The sequence below is a fragment of the Balaenoptera ricei genome, chromosome 7 (genome assembly GCF_028023285.1).
Source record: "Balaenoptera ricei isolate mBalRic1 chromosome 7, mBalRic1.hap2, whole genome shotgun sequence".
Lineage (NCBI taxonomy): Eukaryota > Metazoa > Chordata > Mammalia > Artiodactyla > Balaenopteridae > Balaenoptera > Balaenoptera ricei.
The window spans coordinates 39,238,806-39,257,625 of record NC_082645.1 but is presented as its reverse complement, the minus strand read 5'-3'; the positions used below and the strand labels follow the sequence as shown (position 1 = coordinate 39,257,625).

General features: G+C 36.6%; 1 protein-coding gene across 15 annotated transcripts in view; it reads right to left on the bottom strand.

The window, feature by feature from the left end:
* MBD5 (methyl-CpG binding domain protein 5) overlaps positions 1-18,820 on the bottom strand; it is a 413,153-nt gene that overhangs the window by 50,625 nt on the left and 343,708 nt on the right. For 13 of the 15 annotated variants that reach the window (XM_059927806.1, XM_059927809.1, XM_059927808.1 and 10 more), the window contains 2 exons: positions 14,472-14,646; positions 3,392-4,064 (listed from right to left, as the gene is read on the bottom strand). In XM_059927806.1, coding sequence (XP_059783789.1) covers positions 3,392-3,504 — 113 coding nt within the window. In that variant the 5' untranslated portion in view covers positions 3,505-4,064; positions 14,472-14,646. The remainder of the gene's footprint in view (positions 1-3,391; positions 4,065-14,471; positions 14,647-18,820) is intronic. The other 2 variants (XM_059927807.1, XM_059927810.1) reach the window with 2 other exon arrangements.

Sequence of the window (18,820 nt, the reverse complement as noted above, 5' to 3'; positions counted from 1 at the left end):
TGTCCTTCACAGGGTTTTCTCCTGTGAAACATTTTCCTACTAAGGAAAAGCATTTTCTTTGTCAGTATTATGTTAGCTACTAAATTATAGCCTTTAACACTATCACTCTTTCTTCTGAACCAAAATATTTCTCAGAAAAATACAGATCTTCATAGAAAAATAAATAAAAGTATTTTGACAACCAAGAGTGGACTAAGGATGGGAAAAATGCTATTGCTAAGAAAGAGCAGGTAAGAAAGGAACAAGAAAACTACATGAAAGTAATCATTATCATTTTAAACTAGAAGATCTACTTCTAAAGCTGTGTGAGGAAAACCTGAAATTTAGGAACACGTTGGAGGTCAAACCAGAAAGTCACTAAATTTACAAAAATTCGAGCTAACAAGTTCTTCCCGTTAATCTTGGAGTCTAGAACCAAGCTGTCCCTGTGTAAAAACAGGCTTCACTTTTTCCTCCCTCATTCATCTGTTTCTTTGAAGATAGATCAGTGTGGCCCAGCTCAAATTCTACTGAAGATCCAAGCTGTACTTATAAGGATGGGGAACTCTCGAGGAGATAGGGTTTTAGGTGGCAGAAAGGTGCCTTGCAGGCCTTGTGGCTGGTGATTGGGTAGTGCTCTCAACATTACTACTCTTTGGGTCACAGAAGTTAGTATGATATGTGAATACTGATCAAATTTAAGTCTACAAATTAGGTACTAATTCTGATGACAGGATAAGTCTCTAATGTTTATTTACAATGAGGATTAGTTTAAAATGGGCAATTTGCATTTTAGGACTTCTATTATTAATGTACTGATTTTACAGCTTGCATGCATATTATGTCTTGAAAATTATTATAAACTTTTTATTCAAGAATATCTTTTATTTATGACTATTTACCAAAACTTTCACTTAAGCCATCTGATAAAGTTTATCCAGAAACGATACTCTCCACTTCATAAACAAAGCTTTACATTACCGGGGGTAGACTATTCTGCTTCTACAAAAACACAGGTAGTAGTTTGGTGTCTATAAATAAACCAGCTTTAAAATGCAATTCATGTTTTATTTATGGACAATCATATAAATGACTTATGCATGTAGAAAATAACAATTAAAATCCTCAACTTTGTTAACTCTTTCATTTATTTGGGCTAACAATTTTTTTCAGATGATATGCAAAGAATAATAATTCCCATATTACAGACTGGAGTTCCACCCTAGCGGTAGGGGCAGCAAGATGTTTTTGGAGGTCTGGTAATTTTGATAAAACAAAATCACTAGTTATGTGAAGAATTCATGAATTTTATGAAAAGAAACTGCCTAACGTGTTACAGTTAAAAAAAGTGTATGAGTGAATCCTAGAAGCAGTTAATTGTAAAATTAAACTTGAAGACAAGAATTCCTGAATTCTATCAGAGAACTCTACTCTAGACACTTTAAAAACACTTCCTCTCAATCAGTCAGTTGGGTTCTTTCCTTTAGTTGCAGCTCTTTAATTAACTTTTGAGAGTAATAATTAACATAAAAATAGTTACAAGTCTTATGGCATAGATAAAGCTTAGAAGATTGGAAGCAGGTGGGAAATTTAATGTGCAGCCTCAATGCCACCCTGAGGCAGGAGCAGCTGGAGACTAACCTAAAAATTATAAGCAAACTGCACATTGCAAAGGAAGCTATAGAAGGAGGGCTAGCCTCTTATACATGTTCAAGTAGTAGTTTAACCAGTTATATACAAACAAATCAAACCCATGCTGGCTGAATTTATTTGAAGGTGTCTTACCTTATCTGGCAAAGTTAGTTTCCAAAATAATCCTTAGTGTACAGATTTGGATTGGGAGAATTCAAACTAACTCATACTAACAGATAGTAAAGTCTACTCACACTTGGAAAAGTCATGAGCAAGATAACTGACAGATTCCCAGACTTAATTTGCTTTAACCTAACTCTCAGCAACCTGAAAAGCTGATTTATCTTTCATAGGGATAAAGATGAAGTAAAACAAAAACAAAACAAACAAAATCTCCCAAAAACTAAATTATCAAGATTTTTGGAGTTATTTGCTCTAAGCTGAATATATTTGCTCCTTACAGACTAGAAAAACCATAAATATGAACATAACACCGATATCTTGCTATATTATTGATACATTGATAACAAAGTATTTCTGGCAGTTTGTTAACAGCATTGGCAATAGAAACACTTTGAGAAAGTTATTCCGTATGTCCTCATCCATCTAAGCTACCATGGGGTGAGCTCCACATTCCCCGCTTTCTTATCCCTTCACTTCAATTAATATAGAGCATATCTTGAATATTACAGAAACAAAAAACACGTGTGCAAAAGAATTTCAATTGGTCATTAAGTTTACCTCAAGAAATACCTTCCACAAGACAAACCAACCAACCAACCAACCAACCAACCAACCAACCAACCCAGGACAGAATCTGAACTGACAGTAGAGTTGTTATAGTATGAAATCGTTTGGGTTTATATAATGGAAAATTCCTCATTTATATAAATACATCTTTGCACAAATGAGAATTCCATTGAAGCTGAGATACAAATAACCACAATGAAAGTAACAGCATTAATGTAATGATGCAATGTGATATCTTTTAAAAAGTTCTCTTTGTAATAGTTTTTCTTATTACATCACAAAGATTTATGGTATTCTAATCATATACTTACTGATAAACTACAAAGTAAGGAACTTAGGTGCCAATTATTTAATAATAAGACTAAAACTTCTTGCCAACAGTTCAGTTACTTCATTCAAGTTGTTCAACATAATAAAGGCTGCCAAAATTTAAACGAGCAGGCATTTATATGTAATTTGTATGATTTTTACTTGTGAGATGACTTCATCATGACTTTTACTATTATATGCAGGGAATAGATTAAAAACTGCACAGAAAAAATAGGGAAATTATTTTTGGTTAATATCAGGCATTAAGAAACTAATAATTGAAACTGCCTATAGATAAAAACACTTAACCTTACATCAGAATAGCCAGCTGAAGCACTATGAAGGACACAATAATATTGTCAGGAGACATCGGGTCTGTTTTCAGTATTTTACATTCTCCTGTGCATGTGGTAATGATGCTCATGTGTTTCTTTTAGAAATCTTCCTATTTTTCTTTATCCTTGTTAGAGAGATAAGCAGGATGACATTCTATATAAACACAAATAATGCATAAAAATCCTCTCTTGTAACCTAAGGCAATTTACATCGCAGAACAGTACAGAATAAAAACACTTAAATATTTCCAGCACGAAGATCATTTATTCAAATTGATTTCAGGTGCTGTCAGTTACAATATTTACACTCTCAGAGCAACAGACTGTACCTCCTTCATCTGGGGACCACAAACTTGGAGGTAGCGCAGGTAATAATAAGGGCTCACCTGACATAAAGCACTCCATTTTGATCCACACGACGCTGCCAACCCACAGGAACTTGTATAGCTGGAAGACCTCCGTCCTTGTCCCCTCCGTCACACTCCTTGCCTCCATTCATTTTCTGTGTCTGCTTGGGACTCCCCAAAGATATCAGCAATAAGATGATATCCTTATATTACAGGGCATCATGGCCTTCAAAAATGGCCAACGCAGCACAGTTTTCCCCAGACTGTACAAAATGCATTGGGAAGCTTCGGCTCAGTTTGGAACCAAGTCCTTGAAATCTGCCATTGTAGAAAAAATCAGTTTCCCATTATAATCTACATTAAATAATCAATATTTAATTCCTAAGGATGGTCTACATGGGTAAAAACGAGTGCTTCTGACTAAGGAAAATCATATTCATCAATGCTGGTACCTGTCTGAAGTGGGGGAGGGGAGGAGTGTAAGTTTTTAGTTCAACATTTTGTCTTGAACCTTGATGTTGGACTAAAATAACCTCTATTGTTTAGAAACTGTTCTCATTTTTACAGTGTGAGTCAGTTAATATTTCCAGGTACTACCCGCCTTTATAGGCCACATTCTTTAAACTTTCTCTTCATCTTCCAATCTGAATCCAAGATGTTGCAGGTTGGTTCATCTGATGTTTTCATGTCTTCAAAATTCCAATAATGTAGCCTGAAACATATGTAAATATGTAAACACTACATTTAATAATGAAAAACTGAGAAGCTGCACACTGTTTTTCTTTTTTTTTAACATCTTTATTGGAATATAACTGCTTTACAATGGTGTGTTAGTTTCTGCTGTATAACAAAGTGAATCAGCTATAAGTATACATATATCCCCACATCCCCTCCCTCTTGCGTCTCCCTCCCACCCTCCCTATCCCACCCCTCTAGGAGGTCACAAAGCACCGAGCTGATCTCCCTGTGTGATGCGGCTGCTTCCTACTATCTACCTGTTTTACATTTGGTAGTGTATATATGTCAATGCTACTCTCTCACTTCGTCCCAGCTTACCCTTCCCCCTCCCCGTGTCCTCAAGTCCATTCTCTATGTCTGCATCTTTATTCCTGTCCTGTCCCTAGGTTCATCAGAACCATTTTTGTTTGTTTGTTTTTAGATTCCATATATATGTGTTAGCATACAGTATTTGTTTTTCTTTCTGACTTACTTCACTCTGTAGGACAGTCTCTCGGTCCATCCACCTCACTACAAATAGTTCAATTTTGTTTCTTTTCATGGCTGAGTAATATTCCATTGTATATATGTGCCACATCTTCTTTATCCATTCATCTGTCGATGGACACCTAAGTTGCTTCTATGTCTTGGCTACTGTAAATAGTGCTGCAGTGAACACTGTGGTACATGTCTCCTTTTGAATTACAGTTTTCTCAGGGTATATGCCCAGTAGTGGGATTGCTGGATCATATGGTAGTTCCATTTTTGGTTTTTTAAGGAACCTCCATATTGTTCTAAGCTGTACACTTTTAAAAATAGAATAAACTGGTAAGTGTACTAAACCACTTTGATGTCCTCTGCTGTCAAAAATCACATGTCAAACTCAACGTGTTTTCTTCTTCCAACTTGATCCACTTACTCCAGTTAAAACAATTTGCTTGCTCTTGCAACTTTCTAATTACTAGAGATAGACCCATAATTATGGCATTACACATATACACACACAACCTCCTTCTAACTGACAATAAAAACATATTTACACACAACCTCCTTCTAACTGACAATAAAAACATATTTATCACCTCTTATGACCTGACAACTAGAAAGTTGTGTGTTAATCCAATCACTTTTTTTTTTTTTTTTTTTTTTTTTTGGCCATGTGGCATGTAGGATCTTAGTTCCCCGACCAGGGATTGAACCCACATCCCCTGCATTGGGAGCAAGGAGTCTTAACCACTGGACTGCCAGGGAAGTTCCTCAAAAACTGTGTTAAATGACTTAAGATTCATATCATAATATTAAAACTTTAAAAAATTTAAATAAAAATTAATATTTTAGATTGTTTGCATGTATAACTCAATCAACACATAGTGTAAGTATACACAAAACTACTCAATCTGCATTCTTAAAAGTCTACATATTTAAGTTGGCCCCAAATCTATTTTCAGATCTCTTCATTGGGAAAGCAAGAGAATGCTTTATAGTAAAAGGCATCATGATTCAGGCATACACCTTATTGCAGCCTTGGCTCTGAGGCAGATTAAAGGTGTTGTAATGAAGCAAATACTAATATAGCTGAAAGTCAGGAACCGTGGGGATGGGTGTGGGAAGCACTGGCAGGCAATGGGAAAAGCAGCAAAAATTTATTGGGAAAAATGTGGGGTGTAAAGGATAGAGCCAAGTAGTACATTCTCAGTGGTGACTCAAGGTGCTAATTTGCATTTCTGGGCCCACTCCACTGGGTCTATGCCTCTCAAAGAAATGACCTGCTTGCAGGCACAGCTTCCTATTTCTGTCTCCCATTCACCGACCCCTGCTGATCACATATGTGTTTTATTCATGTTTCATTTAACAGTTAATGAGTGGCTATTATGTACGAGGCACTATGCTATGTGCTGGATTACAAAGACGGTAAGACACCAGTTTATCCAAAGCCCCAGGAAATATTTGTGTTTGGCACTAAAGAGGTGCTGAGGGACTTCCCTGGCGGTCCAGTGGTTAAGACTCTGCACTTCCACTGCAGGGGGTGAGAGTTCAATCCCTGGTCAGGGAAGTAAGATCCTGCAGGTGGTGTGGCAAAAAAAAAAAAAAAAAAAAAAAAGCTGCTGAGTGGGGAAGAACAGAAAGGAAAGAGGCAGGGAGTGGGACGAGAAAGGATGGAGAGAGCAAGGAAGGGACAGTTCCTGTCCTCAAGAAGTTTCTAGCCTAGTGGAGTTCCCGGTGCTAGTGAAAGATGTGACAGAGATAAGAATTTTGTGTGATCCTGGACTCCCAGTTTGGCCAAATAGCAACAGACCCCGATGAGAAAAACTTTTTTTTTTACAGTCCTTTTTCATGCTCATTTTATTACCTTGCTTTTTACTAAAGAAATCTTTTCCGTGATCCGTGGTCTTTAGATTGGACCAGCTCTCATCTTTCTCACTTTCAAGCTTTCTGACCTTTTGACGCCTATTTCTTTCTTTTTTGTCTGCCTGCTCTTGCGTGTGACTCCAACTTCCCCAAGACTGACTGGCTCACTCCATTAAGTAATTTGTAGATCTGCCAGGTAATAACATTGGATTCATTTCTGCCACATGTCTCCCTCATATTTCAATAATCAAAAATACAAATATCTGACGGCTGGGTTTTGCTTACCAGCAGTTCTCAAAGCATGGTCCTGCGACAAGCATCATTATTGTTACTAACATTTGGGAACATGTCAGAAATACAATTCACAGGACTGACCCCATACTTTCTAAATTAGAAACTCTGGGGGCAGTCTGTTTTTTAACAAGCGCTCTAGATGATTCTAATGCATGCTCAAGCTTGAGACCCACTGGCTTAGACTAATGCCCCTGCTTTCCCTCCCTGGACATGACTGGTTTTACATTTCTACACCATGCAGGCAGCCAGGCCGCTACTTCCTTTTGTTCCTGGGAGGGTCATCCTTTTTTTGGCTGATACTTCACCGTTCTAGAGGCAGCTCAGCTGTAAGGGCCTTAGGAACCCCTCATGCAGCTGAGGTCCAGTAACTATATAGTTATCATCTATCTATCTCTAAGTGGCATTGATTTCCTCAACATTCATTTTGTAAATTTGGAAAATTCAGAGATGTTTGAGATAAAAATTAAAATTGAACTGTAATCTCACTGTTGAATCATAACCACTGCAAACACGGGTGACTTTCTTTCAGTCATTGTTTTTGGAAATATTTAAAAGCACACATTAAAAAAAAGAATTTAATCTAATAAACAATGAACCACTACTCCAAATTCACAATGTAAGCATTCTGTCACTTTTGCTTATTTTAAAAAATAAAACACTTTAAAAATATTACAGATGAAGTTAAATACTACCCCTCACCCCCATCCAATTTCTCTTTTTCATCCTATTTACCTCCCCTCTGGCTTAAAGGCAACTAACATCCTTATTTTGGTCTGTATCTTTCCAGGCTATGTTTTTTTTTTTAAAATAAATTTATTTATTTTATTTATTTATTTTTGGCTGCGTTGGGTCTTCGGTGCCACGTGCGGGCTTTCTCTAGTTGCGGCGAGTGGGGGCTACTCTTCCTTGCGGTGCGCGGGCTTCTCATTGCGGTGGCTTCTCTTGTTGCGGAGCACGGGCTCTAGGCATGCGGGCTTTAGCAGTTGCAGCATGCGAGCTCAGTAGCTGTGGCTCGCAGGCTCTAGAGCGCAGGTTCAGTAGTTGTGGCGCATGGGCTTAGCTGCTGCGTGGCATGTGGGATCTTCCCGGACCAGGGCTCGAACCCATGTCCCCTGCATTGACAGGCGGATTCTTAACAACTGCGCCACCAGGGAAGCCCGAGGCTATGTTTTTATGTTTATTCCTTATGTATATATGTAAACAATATTTGGTTTTGTTATATGTATTTTAAAGTTTTTACATAAATACTATTATACATATATATCATTCTGCAACTTGCTTTTTAAAATTCAACATTGCTTTGAGTGCTATCTCTGTTGAGATACATAGATCTATCTCTGTTGCAGATATATAGATCCAATTTGTTAATTTTAAACATTTGAATGGTATTCTAACATATGACTTTACAATTATTCATCTATTGGTATATCAATCATATTAATGTTGGGTTGTAGGGTCTGCACATTTAAACTTTAGAGGCACTGCCAAATTGCTCTCTAAAGTAGCTACACTAATTCCATTTTTTTCCTATGTATAATAGTGCCTTCTTTCCTTTAAATATTGAATTATTACCATTTTATACTTTATTTTCACCTTGAGCATTTTACTATGGCATTAAATATTTTTCCAAAATATGACTTTTAATTGCTTAGAATTTTCTTGGACAGAGGTTTATAATTTACTTACTTACTTCCTTTTTGTGGACATAGATTTTTCTCCTAAATTTTCACAATTACAAATAAATCTGAGGTAAATATCTCTGTATATAAATCTATGGCCATTTTGATAATTCACTTAGAAGTATTTGCTAAAATAGAATTGCATAATTTTAGGGCCTTTGATAAATTTCCTAAAGCGCCAAGAGGGTAGTTTTAGGAAAACATTTCAGGACATGCTTCTCAAACTTTTGAAATCCATGCATGCCCTCTTTTGCTGAATATTAAAATCTATTCTATTTGCCTCCAAGATTCTGATAACTTTATCTTCTATATAGACCAATCATTCAAGATTTAGTCAAGTTTTATTTTTATAGTTTTATGATGAAAACACCAGTTTCTCCTCTTTTCCAAATTTAACATAAAAACTACATATCCACAACATTTTCCCTTCACCCCTTCCCCAAAGATTTCATTATGACCCACCCTGTTTATATGGCTTGGTTCAAGCCCAGTAGACACAGGTTAAAACAGAAGAGATATTGTAATAGGAAAGGCACCTCCATCTCACTAATACTAAGGATCAGGGATAGATCTTATACTTAGAACATAATTTAAATTTATTTCACAAACATTTCTGGTAGCAATAACAAAATTCACAAAGGGGTGTGCGTGTGTGTGTGTGTGTGTGTGTGTGTATGCGTTCTGAGAATATCTGCCACCATTCTACCAACAATTTCATTTTCCAACCACCTTTCAATATGCAAATTAGTCTATGAGAGCTGACTTTTGGTGAATTGAATTTTAGTGACCTGATTCACTTCTTTGCATTGGCTTCATTCAGAATTCAAATTAGATGTCACCTCCTCAAGGAGACTACACTGTAAATCCTAGGTATTCTCTGAAACTTTGTTAATTCACTGATACCTCTTATTACCCGATTTTTTTCTTATCATTTTTTGTTTGTTTATTGCCTATCTCTCCCTACAGGAATGTAAACTCCTCACAGCAGGGACTTGTTTCTCTAGGTTCCTCCAATAGTCCCACTTCCTGGTGTAGTACCCCTGGCCTACAGGAGGTGCTTAAATACTTGATGAAGACTAGTTACAAGTTACTACAATGGCTACATTCTAGTTAGCCAATACAGTTTTATATTTTGATTTTTACCACGTAGGCCTGTAAAGTTTTAGCAACACAGGCGTCTAAAATGAAAGAACAGTTTTTAAAAGAAGTCAATAGAAGCCGGTGACTATGCATGTTGACAAAAAATACAAAGGATTTTTTTTGCTCTAGATTTGCCCCTAATGACCTCAAAATCTCTGAGTAATAACTTCTGTGTAGCAAAAGTATGATAGGGCTTCTAAAAAAAACAATATGCTAACTTTATACTTTATTTGTAAAGTGCATTGGAGTTTTATTTAAATGGTTTATATACATACTTTAATTGGATTAATAATGGAACCACTAAAATAGATGAATGCAACCATATAAAAATGAAACTTGTATTTCAACAGGATGATAATTAATGCAATAGACCTTTTTTCTCTATCTGCTTTACTGACATTCTTGTCAACCTAAGAATAAATTCACTATCTTATGCAGTGATAAGTGTATATTTTAAAAGTTACACCCAAAACACCATGCAGACTAAATATCAGAGAATATGACATCATGAAAATAAGTAGGTAATCTTCATAAATCTTTCTGAATAACATCAAACATCATACATCCTTCTGAATAATGTCACACAAACTTGATTAATGGTAAAAATAATGAACTGATTTTTAAGTCATGTGATATTATGAGTAAATTCTATTAAAATGTTTATAATGACATCACGCATTAATCTTGTGCTCAGGGCCGTTACTTGGATACACAGTAGGAGAGAATGAATCCTGAATGAGCTATTGATTTACCAAGGTGAGACGATGTAAATTAGGTAAAACACCAATATTTAATGTTATATAAGTACAAATTCTCATTTGCACTTCTTATACAATGATTATAAACTTAACTCATGAAATATTCAAAGTTAAGAAGTCTCCTCCAGTAAATCAACTATATACTTCAATAAAAAAATTTAAAAAAATAAAGAAAAGAAGTCTCCTCCATTCTGACATTTGCAAGGGTGAATGCCTCATGTTCTCCAATTGAGAAAAAAGGCTCACATAAAACCTACCTCTATACTTAAATTCCAAAACAATATGTACACGCAACAACAGGTATAATTGGATTAAGAAATAACATAAGCATTAGCATTTTGAAGAGTAATGTCTGAGTGGCTACAACGTTATCATTTGATTGGGTAATGAATGGATATACTCATCATCTTTCCATCATTATTAAGTTAAATTATGCTTGTTAGGGTAACCCTGAATGACATTTCCCTTTTCAGTGATCTTTCATCCTCATGTCAATTATTTAAACAGTTCCTTAAAAGTACTTAGCCAGCCTTCCCATCCAACCTTTCCATCTGTTTCACCTTTCACCTATTTACTCAAGCTATGCATTTTTATTTATGAGCACACTTATCTTACAGTTATATCTTCTTTCATTTAAAAAAAAAAAAACCTTCCAAAAAGTAGCCTCATTTTAACTCTGGTTATTATTTTCATTTGGTTCTTATATTCACTGTGCAGCCACCTCTTCCAAAACATGCCTCTCAGATACATCTTTTGTAAGAGACCTAATGCCTCTGCCAGGCTCTACTTACTCACCCCAAAGTACCCCAGTACATTTACACCTGTTTTATACAGTTGTATCAGGATACCACAAGCACATCTTTCCTGCTCTGATCACTAAAACTCTCTAGTTTCAAACGTCCTTGCCCTTTCAGGGCAGAAGAGTGTAAACATTCAAAAACTGTGCATGAGGATCACATTCACGTGGAAGGTTACATTTTTTCACGAACTCTGAAGGTATAGGGATAGGCTCCTGAGAATGAGGCCAGTCCTCAGAGTCAAGGTAACAAGCATCCTGACCTATGCTCATCTATGGTCAGGAGGATTACTTACACAGGCCATTTCATGTTACCAACGTTCAGCAACTTACACATTCTCGGCCCATGGAAGCCTTTGGAGAACTAAGTGCTGAATGCAGTAGACTGCAATTGACCACAAATATTTTGTAGTTCCTTCCGTCAGGAATTGGGATTTATTACTCTGTGGAGAGAGAAAAGTCCAGCTGGTCCAGCTGGTCCAGCTGAAGCCCCAGACATGTAACTGAGCCCAGCCAGCACCATGTGGAACAGGCATGAGCTGTCCCAGTTAAGCCCAGCCTAGACTTCCAACCCACAGAATCACGAGTATTATTTCAAATAGCCAAACACTATACTGGAAATGATCTAGAAGTCTAAAATAGGGTTTCATTTAAATTAAGTACAGTATTGAGATGCTATGTAGCTGTACATTTTAATAGCTTGTGACCTTGGAAAAGTTTGAAAGAATTTCTTTCCTTATAGGGGCTTCCCTGGTGGCGCAGTGGTTGAGAATCTGCCTGCCAATGCAGGGGACACGGGTTCGAGCCCTGGTCTGGGAAGATCCCACATGCCGTGGAGCTACTAGGCCCGTGAGCCACAACTACTGAGCCTGCGCATCTGGAGCCTGTGCTCTGCAACAAGAGAGGCCGCGACGGTGAGAGGCCCGCGCACCGCGATGAAGAGTGGCCCCTGCTTGCCGCAACTAGAGAAAGCCCTTGCACAGAAACGAAGACCCAACACAGCCAAATAAAAAAAAAAAAAAAAAAAATTTCTTTCCTTATAAAATGGAGATTTTATAGAACTGTTCTGTTGTGGGGATACAATAAGTTAAAAGTCTTAAACTAGTACCTAACACATAATAAATATCTAAGTTGTTATTATTTATACATAGCTATTAAAATCATGTTATTGAAAAGGTCCATGACATTGTCAGGTGAAAAAACACATGACAAAGTTGCATGTATAGTTATAAATCTTCATTTACAAAAATGCTACTATTTATGTAGATATAGGAATAGAACAGCACTATCTTCCCCGTGCTTGTCCCTGGATAGCAGGAACATGAGTGACTTTTATTTTCTTCATTGTTTTTCTATATTTTCAAAAAATTTTTTATAATAAAAATGTGTTGGATCTGTAATTAGGAAAACTATTATTTCCAAAAAAGTTAAATGTTATATCCATAGAACAGCTAATTAATGTTTCCCCAATACTTAAAAGCATTAGGGAAGATTTTTATTGGAAACAGTCACAAGCTTTGTGCCTAGTATTATGCTATTATTTCTCTTTCTGTTTTAGCTAAGTGGAGAGAAAGATAGGGAGAGTCAGGAAGAATACCACATTAACCTGACTGACCTAAATAGTAGAAAGAAAAATTAAGGCTATCCCTTTGATTGGTTCTAAAATGCCTCAGGCTGTCACCCTTACTTTTCTGCTTGCAATGTCATCTGCCATCCCCATGTTTTTCATTAAACCAACTTCTGTTTATCTCAGTTTACATGTCACTTCCTCAGAGAGGCCTTCCCTGGTTTCTCCAGTCATTATTTGGCTTTCCAGGTCTAAATTTACTTCTCTTTATAACTTCCCCTTATAATATTCAGGAATTCACATGCATTACTACACATACCTGAGCTTTTTCTTTGCCCTCACCATTCTACATGACTACAAAGAAAAAGCAATTGAGGCAGCTAACTTCAAGTTACAGCTTCCCTTGTGCCTTTAAAAATATAGAAGGAAAGTGAGGGTTTGTATGCACATGTAGAAAATGCTTATGATGCATTTTACTTTCTTAAAAGCCAAAAAGTGAACAATCACAGCTCCCAAATACATATTCTTTAAAAAAAAAATCAGAGAACTGTTTTAAAGTATAGTAACAGGTCACACCAGAACATTTATAAACTAATTAATAAACTCACTATAACTCTTAGGGAAAATTTATTTATGATATATTTCTGTATATTTGGCATCAACATAGTTGGCTATTGTTGCTTTTCTATGGTATAGTAAAATTTCTCATAAAGATTATTTATAAAAAATACTTGCTTACATTTACATAATCTTTTAAAGAGTGCATTAAGCAAGTTTAAGGGGTTATTTTCACATTTTATCTGTGAATTACTAGTATTTTGGCTACTCAAGGTAGCTCAATAGGTCAAATCATTGTTAAAAAAAGAATGTATATCAATTTTTTAAAATCAAAACTGTACTAAGAATGAAACAATTGTGATTTTTGTCCATCTGGGGGTTGTACAACATATTGAAACAACTAATGTTTATGTACTCTTTTACTTAAAAAAGGTTTTAGCATTCTTCAATTCACCTGGCAATGGATGCCAAATTCCTACCTGGAGTAATTAGTTCCACATAGAGGTAATGGTCCCCACCCACCCCCTGTAACACTGACCATCAAGTTACTCAAAGTAAAAATAGGAAGATTCCTCAGTCATTGAAGAAACAAATACATTGTCTCTTTATATGTATAAATATCTAGGAACACTTAAGTCTAATCAACATCTCCACCAAACATAATTAAATGTAAAGGATATCCATAGTCTAATTAATTATCTGATAAGGTTCTCAAGATGCAAGAGAAAGAAGACAGTCTCTGTGTAAGTTGTAGAAGGGGGAGCCCAAAGCATACAATCTCTAAGTCCCATGATCTTTTACTGTGTTTATTTAGCTTACACATCAGGAAGGAAATGAGTAAGTAGTAATACCTGTAGATGTTTAGTGGTGGCATAAGAAAAGTGTCTCAAGGAGACTCCATCTAGCATTTGACTGCTCAGTGGAATGCTGATGGTGGCAGAGAAAATGTAGCAGCCAAAGAAAACTTATGCACAAAATGTTCAGGTTGGAGAGGAAGGTAGTTTCAATAGCACAAAACCAGGCATAGAATATTTTAGAGAACATGCTGAAGAAAAGTAAAACCTGTAGAAAATAAAGTCTGCAATTTAACAAATAGGTAAGCAAAATATAAAACCAAGTTACAAACACGAGGGCTCTGGGCCAAATCCCACCTGTGGAAGTATCTGGCAGGCGCACAGTTTGAGAATAATAATACAAGTGAATTAGTTGACAATATTTAAATCAAAAGACGTCACATGAAAATTTGCATTTCCTGCTTTACCTGAGAAACTGGACAATGTGGTAACACTAGGTCAGCATTCCTGCCTTGCAACAATTATCTGGAACGGAGCAGTGGCTGCTCCTTCAGAAAGGACTTGGCTCTCCAGTACACTGCAGTGGCTTCCTGCTTCATTCCCACCAGCCTGGCCTCTGTAGGCACTTGGGTTTCCAACCTTCTGGAATAGAAAGGACCTTGAGGTAAGGCTTGAAGGACAGACTGTAGACCTTGACAAGAGGTACAACTTATTTCTTTTAATGACCATTTACCTACACTTCATTGTTTCTTCACAAGGGTAGAGGATGAACTCTCTACTCTGTAGTGGATCTTCACGCATTGTTAGTATATGAAGGAATACCAGCCGGTAAGCCAGCTAAAACCACAAGCACACATAGTCAACCTTCTTAATGAAATTGATTTGACCCTGAGACTCTGGTGATCGTTGAATTAGAGAAGTCAGAGGGTACACAGAATGCTCATCCAACTTTAATTCTCTATCTTTCCTTCTTTCTTAGCACCATTGTCAGCAATACCACATTATCATTATTTCAGGAACTTAATGTTGAGATCAAAGAATTATGCAACCAAATTGTACATTATCATTATTGAGTTACAAAAAGACATCTTCCCCTGACTTTTAAAACTGCTTCCTTTTAGCAAATAAGGAAAAAATTTATAAGGACTTTCAAAAGTATACTTGAGACCTTATTACCCCTTACTTAATTTTCTCCTAGCCATCAGGGAGACAAGGACAAGGTTGCTCCTCAGCGTGGGTAAAATAATCCTTGGTGCAGTTTAACTCATTTTGTTCTGCTTCCACAGGCATTGAACAACCCTCTAATTATCTGATGGATTTCATAGGGGCTTTGATATCATTAAGTTAGTGACTTAGATATCAGATACAGGTATTTCAATCAATGAAAACAAACCAACAAACAGGTCACCGGGTTTATAAATTAAATTCTTGCAAATATCGAATCAACATTGTGAAAATGACTATACTACCCAAAGCAATTTACAGATTCAGTGCAATCCCTATCAAACTAACAATGGCATTTTTCACAGAACTAGAACAAAAAATTTCACAATTTGTATGGAAACACGAAAGACCCTGAATAGCCAAAACAATCTTGAGAAAGAAAAACGGAACTGGAGGAATCAGGCTCCCTGATTTTGGACTATATTACAAAGCTACCATAATCAAGACAGTATGGTACTGGCACAAAAACAGAAATATAGATCAATGGAACAGGATCGAAAGCCCAGAGATAAACCCATGCACATATGGTCAACTAATCTATGACAAAGGAGGCAAGGATATACAATGGAGAAAAGACAGTCTCTTCAATAAGTGGTGCTGGGAAAACTGGACAGCTACGTGTAAAAGAATGAAATTAGAACACTCCCTAATGCCATACACAAAAATAAACTCAAAATGGATTAAACACCTAAATGTAAGGCTAGACACTATAAAACTCTTAGAGGAAAACACAGGCAGAACACTCCATGACATAAATCACAGCAAGATCCTTTTTGACCCACCTCCTATAGAAATGGAAATAAAAACAAAAATAAACAAATGGGACCTAATGAAACTTCAAAGCTTTTGCACAGCTAAGGAAACCATAAACAAGACGAAAAGACAACCCTCAGAATGGGAGAAAATATTTGCAAATGAAGCAACTGACAAAGGATTAATATCCAAAATTTACAAGCAGCTAATGCAGCTCAATATCAAGAAAACAAACAACCCAATCCAAAAATGGGCAGAAGACCTAAACAGACATTTCTCCAAAGAAGATATACAGATTGCCAACAAACACATGAAACGATGCTCAACATTGCTAATCATTAGAGAAATGCAAATCAAAACTACAATGAGGTATCACCTCACACCAGTCAGAATGGTCATCATCAAAAAATCTACAAACAATAAATGCTGTAGAGGGTGTGGAGAAAAGAGAACCCTCTTGCACTGTTGGTGGGAATGTAAATTGATACAGCCACTATGGAGAACAGTATGGAGGTTCCTTAAAAAACTAAAAATAGAACTGCCATACGACCCAGCAATCCCACTACTGGGCATATACCCTGAGAAAACCATAATTCAAAAAGAGTCATGTACCACAATGTTCACTGCAGCACTATTTACAGTAGCCAAGACATAGAAGCAACTTAAGTGTCCATCGACAGATGAATGGATAAAGAAGATGTGGCACATATATGCAATGGAATATTACTCAGCCATAAAAAGAAACGAAATTGAGTTATTTGTAGTGAGGTGGATGGACCTAGAGACTGTCATACAGAGTGAAGTAAGTCAGAGAGAGAAAAACAAATATCATACGCTAACACATATATATGGAATCTAAAAAAAAAAAAAAAGTTCTGAAGAACCTAGGGGCAGTACAGGAATAAAGACGCTGACGTAGAGAATGGACTTGAGGACACGGGGAGAGGGAAGGGTAAGCTGGGATGAAGTGAGAGACTGGCATGGACATATATACACTACCAAATGTAAAACAGATAGCTAGTGGGAAGCAGTTGCATAGCACAGGGAGATCAGCTTGGTGCTTTGTGATCACCTAGAGGGGTGGGATAGGGAGGATGAGAGGGAGACGCAAGAGGGAGGAGATATGGGGATATATGTATATGTATAGCTGATTCACTTTGTTATAAAGCAGAAACTAACACACCATTGTGAAGCAATTATACTCCAATAAAGATGTTAAAATATATATATATATATATATATATATATATATATATAGATGGTCTGTATCAGACCCTAGAGGCCCATCACCCTTGAGAGGAATGGCGAAGTCAATTTTTTAAAATTGTTAGAGTAGGGATCACATCCTGGACCATAGTACTCCAGAGGGTGCTCCTCTACCTTTGAGGTCTTTCCAGATATCTGGCCTACTTTTTCTTTTTCTTTTTGATTTTGGGCCAAAGCAAGACAGGGGACTGTGTAGGACAGGGTGTAGCAGCATGCTTGAGCACTGCTATTCCTCAGAAAGCAGCCAAGAGAGACAAAGAAATAACTAAGGGATGTGGGACCAAGGTTAAATAACTACGTTTCTATAATCCTGATAATACTAAAGGTACTCCTGGCATTATATTTAATGTTTTAAGTTTATTGGGAATCAACTACATGTGAAGCACTGTAACAGATACTCGGGGCCCAGACATAAAGAGAACATCGTCCCCCTAGCTCAAGGAGCTTACTGTCTGAGAGGTGGAGGGTAGGGAGTTGGGCAGTCAGGTAAACAGGTAATTAATTACAACACTGAGTGACACCAGCTGTGCTAGGGCTAAGTACGGAGCACTAAATGAACACAAAGAAAGAGCTAGTCTAGTTTTCAGGGATCAGAGAAAGGGGGAAGCAGGATACATCTAAGGATGTGCAGAGGTTACACAGGCAAAGAAAGGTTAGTAGGAGACCTGAAACTTTACCTAATCCATGCAAATGATCTTAGTTCCAAAAGATTAATATTGAAGATTCTATATTTATCTGGCAATAATAATCCCAATATGGTACTCATTTTTAGCTGGTAAGCAAGCATAAAGGTCTCATTTTGTTAGACCTGTTAACCTTGAGATGTGATAAGTGATGAGGCATTAATGAATATTTTCCACACGAAGATATGGATGTCTGCCTGATGCCTTAAATAGAAAATGATGCCCTGACATCTAGATAAGCAAATATTGTTCTGTAGAAGAAATACTATGAAAGAATGATGATTCACTTCAGTTAAGAAAGTGATATTAGCTGTGACCGCATTGGAAGCAGAAGGTAAAACAAACAAGATATGGATGAGGGAGCCTTCCTCTATAGATAAAGTAGTTCAGAACTGTTTGGAAGTATATCCTTTAATAAAAGTATATCTTAAAATAAAAGAAGTCCATAAGTGATGAAAATAAGATGACTGTTGTGCTAAAGTTATTCTGGCCAAATGTATAAATAATACTGGCTGACATCCTACCATCTTCTGGGACTTTATACATACACATGTTAACTCACTTAGCCTTGTCACAGCCCTGTAAGTAAGTACTACTACTTTTTCTTTTCTAGAGTTGAGGAAACTGAGGCAAGAGAAATTAGATAATTTTACCTTCCCTTTTCCTGTCTGATAATTAATTTCCCTCTTTTCCTACTTTACTTTTCTTCTTAGTATTCATCACTATCTAACATACTGTATTTTACTATTTATCCTATTATTGTCTGTCTCCTCTGATAAGAACATAAGCTCTGTGAACATATGGATGTATTATTCACCATAACAGACAAAAACCCTTGTTAATTAAAAAAACTTTTTAAAATTGAAGTATAGTTGATTTACAGTGTAGTG